We start from the raw sequence: 9,537 nt of genomic DNA, 5'->3' as shown, positions 1-9,537 counted from the left end.
ATGGTGGCAAGCCTAGAAAAATACGTTCATTCTTCTTCTTAGTGTTATAATAATAATAATAATAATAATAATAATAATAATAATAATAATTATTATTATTATTATTATTATTATTGTTGTTGTTGTTGTTGTTGTTGTTGTGTTGTTACATAACAATGATAGCAAAATAGTTATTATGCTTATTGATATAAAAAATAAATACATAATAATAATAATAATAATAATAATAATAATAATAATAATAATAATAATAATAATAATAGAAGATAGATAAATTGCAAATTGTATTTAATTCGGCTATCTTTTAACACAGTTGAACGTTTTCTTAGGTTCAACTTAGGTTTCTTAAGTCCACGGGTGTCAGACTCCAGCTCTGCAGTCTTGGAGGTTCAAGTTCCAGAGTTTAGCACTTTTAAGCCACAAACTAAAATCAGACAATGTTCAGTGTCTTCACCTGCTGAATTTGGTGTTGGAAGTAAATAAGTAAATAAATATTTAAATAAATGAATAAGACAAACTGCTGAGTTTAACATACAATAAAATAGTTTTCGTTTTCTTAATACTCGACATGTTAATACATGACATTATTCCTAACATTACTGCTCATTAATACATTTATTATTCATAGTGGTCTGTTTTTAATCACGTCAAAATCACGTGCTTCATTTGCCTTAAACCTGCTTATAAATATAACAACACATTAAAGCGTTAAAAGAACGTTCCGAAATAAATATTTCAACAAGACAATATTGAAAATAGCACAGCAAATACATTTAAACATGTTTTATCAGTCGGCTTAATACCGATTAAAGTTTTGATGTCCTAAAATATGAATTCATTTATCTTTTATACATGAACACTCGCGAGTTATATAATTTGATTATTGCAAAACGTCTATGGATCTGAATTTATTCTCTGAAGGTAGATGTGATCGCAAAACTGTTATGATATAACTGATCGTTTGTCTGTAATGTGCGCGCACTAGACTGTTTATTCACTGTGGTATATTTCTGGTTATAATTTAGTAAAGATTGACGAGGTTGTTAGGAGTGTTGTCCTCCAGCTCAGCTGAAGTGGATCTTCTTTGCCCACACTTCATCATGACATCATGGTCACCTGATCCGAGCGCAGAGGAAATCCTGCTGCTTTGGAGAGGATGCTGGACATTGCAGAGGAACGTAGCTCGTAGCGTCACCAGCTTTTTTCCCCCCTCCTTGTTCCAATGTTGTGAAACGACTTTGTTTTGAAAAGGGTCTGCAAGTTTCGGTAAAGCAAAGCGAGGCACTTTTCGTGGTCCTTCTGATTGGTGCTGGTCATTATAAGATACTTTATTGGTGTTTCAAAGAGGCGTCTTTGGTGAACAAAGTGAGAAAAGATTAGACGATCACGGATCCTTTAATGTCTCTCACCTGTTGATGCAGGTGAAATCGGACTAGTTTGTGGATTTGCTACTATGACTTTGGATACGGATTTAATGGACGACCTGGTTATCGACGTGGTGGGAGAAGAGAGCAAGGATTTGGCAGAAGAGCACCGCTCCACCTCACCTCCAGTCCTGTCCGAGGCTGAACTCAGCTCGGCTTCTCTTTCTGCCAGGCATTATGAAGGCGGTGGAAAGGACATAGCGTCTTCCAGATGCCTTCCAGCTCCGAGCAAAAGCGCCTCAGTAAAGCCACCGTATTCCTACATCGCCCTGATCACGATGGCTATTCTACAGAGCCCGAAAAAGCGGCTAACTCTCAGCGAGATCTGCGACTTCATCAGCCACCGCTTCGCTTACTATCGCGAGAAGTTCCCCGCGTGGCAGAACTCCATTCGACACAACCTGTCGCTCAATGACTGTTTTGTGAAGATGCCGCGGGAGCCGGGCAACCCGGGTAAGGGCAACTACTGGACCCTAGATCCGAACTCGGCGGACATGTTTGAGAATGGCAGCTTCTTGCGGCGAAGGAAGCGTTTCAAGCGACAGCACTTCCGATTCGGTATGTTGAAGGATCACACGTTAGAGCCTGCAACTTTCCCGAACCTGTCGTACAGCGCATACGGCCTCGGTGCGTCCTGCGTGCCTTTACCAAGCATGGACGTCTATCCGTTTGGATTCCGCCATGCCAGTCAGGCGGCCAGTGTGCCAGGCGCTCCACCTGGTACCGTCCTCCCGGCGCTATCCACCTTCTTTTCCCGTGGTGCATTACATACTAAAGCGTTCTCTCCGAGTCATGCGCTTACAGTGGACTCATTAAGCTCAGCTCCTCTTCCTTCCAGCTCCCCGTATGCGCCCTCAGCTCTTTTCCATCCCATCGCCTTTCCTCCGTTTCTCAGCCTGCAATATGAATATCAGAAACTGCAAAGCCTGACAGGCAGCTCGGAGGCGCATAATAAACACTCGTACCTTGGCAGTGTTATTGACTAATAGCGGTGTGGCTTTGTATTTTTTTTCTCAGGAAATAACGTTATTGGTTGTTGATGTGCTTTCAGAGTGAGAGCTAAGAGGAGAGCTCTCTGATTGCATTTAAAGGACACTGAACTTTTGACATTATTCTCCACTGTTTTTTTCTGGGATTTTTTGTTGTTGTTGAAGAAAGACTCATTTGTGCTAAAAAATATTTTCTTATATTCATTTCATACTACATAATTTGTGTTGAGTGATTTGAAAAATATTTAACTGACGTATTTCCTCTTGGTTTTTTGGAAAAAAATAAATGGAACTTGTTTACATCAATCATGTTATTATTAATTTGTTAATGGACATGAGAACTTTTTATACCTCAATTTAATGATAAAAATCAATTTTATTAGAGAAATCAGAAATTAAAAATAAGCTAGCAATTCAGAAGTATTTCTAATGTAGCCTACTTTACTAAAATGTTTTATTACTCTTTAACTTTTAATTTTAAACGTTCACTTTTATTATTTTTGATTTTCTTTATCAATGCGCCTACACTGCTCCTGTATTATCATAATCACCTAAATCAGTGGCAAAGAATTATAAACTTCCTAATAGAATTATTAACTTTTTAATAGAGCAGGTTTTATTTACAAAATGTATAATATTCGCCTGTTTCAACCAATTTAGTAAGTAGATAAATAAAAAAAAATCTTCGATATTCACTGGGATTCATAAAATCCAAATTAATTTCTTTCGTGCTGTAACAGCTTGTTAAAATGTATAACTCACATTATCATAGTGTATATAATGTATCTAACCTAATTATTCAGCCTTCACGGATTGATGATTTCTTTGCAATGATTTAGTTTATTAGACCTTGAGGTCTTATAGCCCATGTCTGGGTGGATAAATTTTAGTGCGATCAGTGGAATCATGGAATTTACCCGCTATGAAGGCTCTTTAAAAATATACAATATGACACGTATCACGCATAACTAGGACCATATTTTCCGCAAAGCGCACATTATGAATAATCATTTCAAGCCCCGGCGGAGCTCTCTCTCTCTCCGTGTGTGTGTGTGTGTGTGTGTGTGTGTTTTCAGCTGCAGGCCTGACACACGCATTAAGAGTATAAAAATTACTTGATTGGCTCGTTTTAGGCCTCCAGCCACACACAGCGCCTCAAGCAGCTAATCTACATTAAAAGCATAGTTCAGAGCAAGGGAAAAAGTGAGGAAAGTAAATTATAATAATAATATAATGACAATAATAATGACCGGGTACACTTACATTATTATTTTTTACTGATTACAAAATGCATATACAAGCAAGACAATCGATTACCGAATAACTTTACTGATTAATGCATCTGAGTGCATATTATAAAGAAACTGGTGAGTGCATGTTTTATATTTCATATTTATATATATTACATAATAGATATTTTATATTTTATATAACTATATATAGTTGTGTAAGAAACCTCATTGCTGTCAGAGGGTGTTGAATGAAAAAAATGTGAAAACAATAAATGTGCACATTTTTTACATTCAACGACCTCTGACAGCAATGATGTTTCTTTACTTGCCTTTAAAGTAGCAAACTGGCCTTTAAACAACGACTTTACTTATTCTAAAGTACAAGTTCCACCTCCAGTCAAGTAAACACGTATAATTGGCAACAAGTGACAGAATATTCGTTTGGATAATACTCAATTTTGTTTATTTCATCAAACAGAATAGTTTATCATCTATTTTTAATATATTTTTTAGGTTAATAACAAGTGTACACAAAAGTTTCCCTGACATTTTTAGCATCAATGAAACAATATTAATTAAAATGCATTAAAATGTATTAATATCTCGATTCTTTATTCATTTAAACATATTGATTAGAAAAGCTAAGCTTAATCTTAATGGTAACTATAATCACACTTTTTTAGAGTTTTCGGAATCTTGGTTTCCTGTCTCTTAACTTAGCATGGAAACTCATCCTCATTTTCCATTTGATAAACTTTTCAGCTGATTAAGTCATGATGTGCTTACTTCAAGATGTGTTTGCATTTATACATTTATTCACCATGAGGCTTCAGTCTAAAAAAAATAAGCAAAGAGAAATTCAACCAGTCAGAGAGAGAAAGTCAGTACAGCAGATATTTAGATAGTCAGAGGCTTGGTTGAAGAGGTTACAGAGGAAGAAAACTTTTGCACCTGACAAAATAAAAGGATTATTACACCAGAATAGAGAAGGGAGAGTTGTGCTGTAAGGTTACAGCTGTCTTTGGATCACACACAGCTTTTCACTCCTACTGCATGGAATAGTAATGGAAAGATTCCTCTGTCATTTGCTCTGAATAACTCCCTGTATTTAACCTGGTCTCAACAGAATAATAAAATCCCAGTCTATCTCTGACCTCATACTCACATCATGCGTGCTTTAAGACCCTGCCGCTCGGTGTTCTGCCATCTATGAACTTCACATCTCCTCCACCATCAAAGCTCTCAAGTAACTCATATACACACTCTCAAATGATGTGTAAAAGAATGTCTAGGAAGACCCATAACTCTGCAGGAAATCAGTCAAAAAAAGGCAGTTATCATAATAAGGCCAAAATATGTGGTCTCAAATTGAATATGTCATCCCTTAAAACCCCACTATATGCTCAATCAAAGTCACATTAGGCATGTTAATGACATTATGAATATGATATATAGCTATTTGTGTGACACCTTAACAGCAGGGTTGCCAGTGAAAACGCTGGACATCTCTTTGTGGTTCCCCATGGTTTATCAGCTATGACTTATCATAACTCATATCTTTGCTCTGATGCAGGCTGCCAGGTTTAGGTTTCAAAGTCCATACATGCCTGACTTGAAGAAGTGACCACTTGTTCCTGTTTGGTGATGCCAAGCTAAACAGTTAAAGTAAAAGTATCCCTCAGACACTGTGGTGAGTCTCCTCCTCCAGACAACAGACTAAATCAAAGAGCTGAGAGAGAGGTGCGTCGTGGGATGTTGTACTCCTGCCATGGTTACTTGCTGAAAGGACAAACTCTGCACCGCAGGATGTTTTTTTGTGTTTGAGTTGGATCTGTTTGAATTGAGTCACAGATGACATAAACAGAGTAATTCAGAAGCTTAAGGCCCAGTAATATGCATTTAAGGATTAAGCTCCAGTAATGTGCATTCTTATTCGCCTGCTGAGGTTTTCACAGCCATGAATTTTTGCTGAAAATCATAGATGACGAAGAGACGATCTCTGGGTATTTATTGGTCTAAAACAGATTTTAAATCTACTTAATTATATAACATTTATTATAATTGGTTGATAGAATTCGGTATGGGATGTTGAATAGAAATTCTTGATTAGCAAATCTTCTCATTTTATAGAAGGTTTTTTCCCCACAGGTGATCATATGTCAATCACCTGGTTTTACATGGGTGTGCAATTTCAGGGAGTAAATGAAAATGAAATGCCCTGTTAAAATGCACTTTCACTTGCTTTTCACATCAGATCATATATTGATCATTTAATCACATACGATCACATGTTAAATGTATGTGATTTTTAGTAATTTACAGGAATGACAATAATCCGTCAGAACTGTTTGACTTATTAAATTTTTTATGTGGTACTTAAGATATGTGGCTCTCTATTATCTAAGAAAAAAAGGAGTAAAAGTAGGAATTTTTTGAAAATAGAGAAAGCAGAGGCGATTGAGGAGTGATGTGCGGTGGTTTAGAGCTCTAATAAGAGGGATGATGGTGTCGTCACTGCAGCGGCTGCCAAGGTGGCACTTAAGATCAAAAGCACTCAGCTCTCGCCCAGCTTTTTAATGACTAACTTAGACACACAGTCACATACACACTCACACCGTATCCCTATTCCCAGTTTAACCAGTCTACACAAATATATTCCTGCCACAAAATTTATTGACTATCTTACATACACTCTCACACAGGGAGTTTAATTTTGCTTTTTCTGGCAGAAGCTATCTCTCTTTTCTCTTTTCCAGTTCCATCTGAACTCTGTTCAATTATAAATCACCACTCCTTTCATCTCCATTTTCACTGTTTGTTTCATTGGTTTCTCTTTGTTTGCTCAGACCAAAAAGGACAAGGTGACTCCATTGTATGCACCACCTATGGGGTTTAGTACTTAAGTGAGTGAAAATTAAGTGTGTGTGTCACTTAGGAAAAAATCACAATCATTTCACATGAGCTTATCAGAATAATGTGATCACTTGTGAAAAATCTGTAAAATTGTCTCAACATGCTACGCCCTGAAGTGAACGCATGTGAACAATATATTCATCAGCAATGTTATTAGAACCACAATGCTAACAGTGTGTAGTGTGGTAGTATTTGCTCTCAATACACCCTCTGTCCTTTGAGGTATGAGCTCTACAATGTGTTGGAAACATTCTTTTGAGATTCTGGTCCATGTTAACATGATTGCATCATATACAATTAGAAAAAAAGATTTGTCAGCTGTACATTCAGGCTGTGAATCTGATCCTACCATCTACATGTTGCAGCTGAAAGTGAGAATCGTTAGTCCAGGTATAGTCTTTCCAATATTCATTTGTTCAGTTTCAGTGAGTCCATGTCCACTGTAGACTCTTCTTGGCTGACAGAAGTAGAACCCAATGTTATCTTCTGCTGTTTTGATTGTTGCGCATCCTGAAATACACTTTCTGTTCAACAAAGTACATTAGTGACTAAAAGTCTGACACTACATTAAAAATCAGGGTTTTTCTTTCATGTAAAATTGGATTTAGATTTTAAGATTCTGCGCTATTTTTGGACCTTATATGCAGTAAATGTAGGTAGATTAGTGCTATTGATCATGTTAACTGTTTCGTAAAAAGCTCAGATTTTTCTCATGCCTAATTTCATCTGTTGAAGCCTGTGTTCAAATGACACATCTATGGATTTGATCTAAAATGGATCACAAGTTTGAACAAACTTGTTGAGAACATAAAGGTCAAATTTAAAACAGTCTGGCAAAAAAAAGTCAATTGCCTGCATAAGTTTATATGTTGCACTGCTGCCTTATTATTCACTGCTGGAAAAACTGTATCAATGAGAGGTTTAGCTGTTCCTATTAAAGTGGACTGTGTGTATATCTTTACATGTGAAGAATGAAAATGTGAAATAGTATGTGGAAACATACACTGCATGAGAACTACACTAAAAATAAACAAGTCATGTTAAATGTTCACATCTGAAAATCAATGAAAAAAAACATGCATGTGGAAAATGAACATGAACTAAAATTTATAATTTAACATTTATAGAAATGTCCAAAATTTGTCAAACATATGTGGCAAACATACATATAACATATCTTTTAAAAAAATGTTGATTGTTAAGGTTATTTACATGTGAAGCTTATGTACAGGATGTGTGTTTGTGTGTGTGTGTGTGTGTGTGTGTGTGTGTGTGAGAGAGAGAGAGAGAGAGAGAGAGAGAGAGAGAGAGAGAGAGAGACAGAGTGAAAGAGAGAGATGAGGATGACCCACATCCCTCATTACCATTCACAGCTCTCAATCTTGTGTGACAGCACATGACAGTGACATACAGCAGCAAAGCCACCCAGTAGGAAAATGAGCTCACACCTCAGTTACAGTTGCTGCCAACAGCTACAGTAGAGGAAGAAATAAATAAATAGTTATAGCAATCAACATTACAGAAATCTCTGAGATAAGGAAAGAACAGCTGGGCCTAAAAGATTACCCCTATTTAGAAGATTTTTTGTTTGCTTTTCCAAAACAGTCCATTTTCCTGTTCTGTTTAGTTACTCATTGTATGGGAGTTGAATTGACTTCTGCTACACAGAAAGGGCCCAATTCTTGCCACCTGTTCCCAGCCTCCCAGTGGAGAGAGGCCTAGCAAACATCAAAATATACCTCCTTTGTTCCATTTGGATTTAATTCCCATCCAATCAGCCTCATTATAACATCTGCGAGACCAAAAAGGCAAGCTGTATTTTACAGCATGTCCGGATATGATGTATTCCAAAGTGTGCCGTGTGGTTCTGACCCCCCCACCCTTGCCCCTCCACAATCTTGGCCCCAACAAAGTCTCCCCACTAACCTCTATGGTACCCTGCTGCTCTCGTGCAGATGGTGCCCTGATGCCCATGCCTGGTGCTCTCTTGCTTTCTTTTTTCTTTCTTTTTATTAATTGATAAAAGGAAGATTAGAAGTCAGGATTTCCTTTAAGTTTGTGCAGATAAATGTGCACTGAACATTTAAAATTAAATAAATCCAAATATAAACACAACTTCTTTCATGACTAATTCTTGACTATATAATCAAAGTGACAGGAACAGATTACGTGACCCAAAGCAGCCCCCTCTCTCTTTACCTCAGGCCCAGGCCATGTCAACCCTAAATGAGTTCCATTAACTAAATCCCGTCATGACTTAAAAACGGCTGTCATTTGATCAGAAAGCAAACAGGAAGTGTAATTAACAAAAAGGCAGGAAGGTGTCATAGCTAGGTCATTGTGTCCTGGACTTTGATTAGGGCTGCAGTGTTCTTAATGGGTCTAGCTCTGTTACACTGACATGCTTATAGTCTTCTACTTCTAACAGATCTCATGGTGACGGAGTACTCTCCCTCATCTACTGGGCATTGCCATGGTAATGGTCTGGGGTTTGGAAAGGGCACCAGTAAAAATGTAATAGAATACAAGTTTGGTCATTTTCCTGCTTCTAATAAGCTCTGGTATGGTTTTTCCTTTCTCCTTTTTTTTCCTGAGCGTTTTGCAGTGGTGGATAAAAAATTTGGACCTGAATTTTTAAAGGGCATTGGAAAGAGCACCAGGGAGGAAAAATCATGAGCTGGACCGGATTGGCATTGATCACAGCCAACCCTCAGTCTTTGCATCAGGCAAAAATAAAGGGAAAAAATCCTATTTATTCCTTTCTGCTGCCTAATCCAATAGACCAACCTCAAAGAGTGCTGGCACACATCTCTTCATGTAAAATCCATTCTACTCAATTCAGTCATGACCTCAAATCTGCTCAATAAAATGCTTGCCACCCATTCTGCTGTGATATTAATATGCCAGCCTTGCTTTGGTTCTCTATATGGTGGGCCTATCAATGAGGTGGGGAATAATAAAGGCCCATTTGGGAGAACA

The 9,537-nt window shown here is 37.4% G+C and overlaps 1 protein-coding gene across 1 annotated transcript; it reads left to right on the top strand.

Annotated features, from left to right (window-relative positions):
• The first annotated feature begins 1,072 nt into the window (after positions 1-1,072).
• Positions 1,073-2,622, top strand: foxd7 (forkhead box D7). Its single transcript, XM_060892629.1, has one exon. It carries the CDS (start codon positions 1,454-1,456, stop codon positions 2,408-2,410), a length of 957 nt encoding a protein of 318 aa, XP_060748612.1. The 5' UTR covers positions 1,073-1,453; the 3' UTR covers positions 2,411-2,622.
• Positions 2,623-9,537: the final 6,915 nt, after the last annotated feature.

The sequence above is a fragment of the Tachysurus vachellii genome, chromosome 18 (genome assembly GCF_030014155.1).
Source record: "Tachysurus vachellii isolate PV-2020 chromosome 18, HZAU_Pvac_v1, whole genome shotgun sequence".
Lineage (NCBI taxonomy): Eukaryota > Metazoa > Chordata > Actinopteri > Siluriformes > Bagridae > Tachysurus > Tachysurus vachellii.
The sequence above is the reverse complement of the archived record's forward strand: the minus strand, read 5'-3'. Positions and strand labels throughout refer to the sequence as shown.

Bases quoted from the DNA above. Each gene is read 5' to 3' on its own strand.
- foxd7 (XM_060892629.1), top strand. From the start codon at position 1,454: ATGACTTTGGATACGGATTTAATGGACGACCTGGTTATCGACGTGGTG.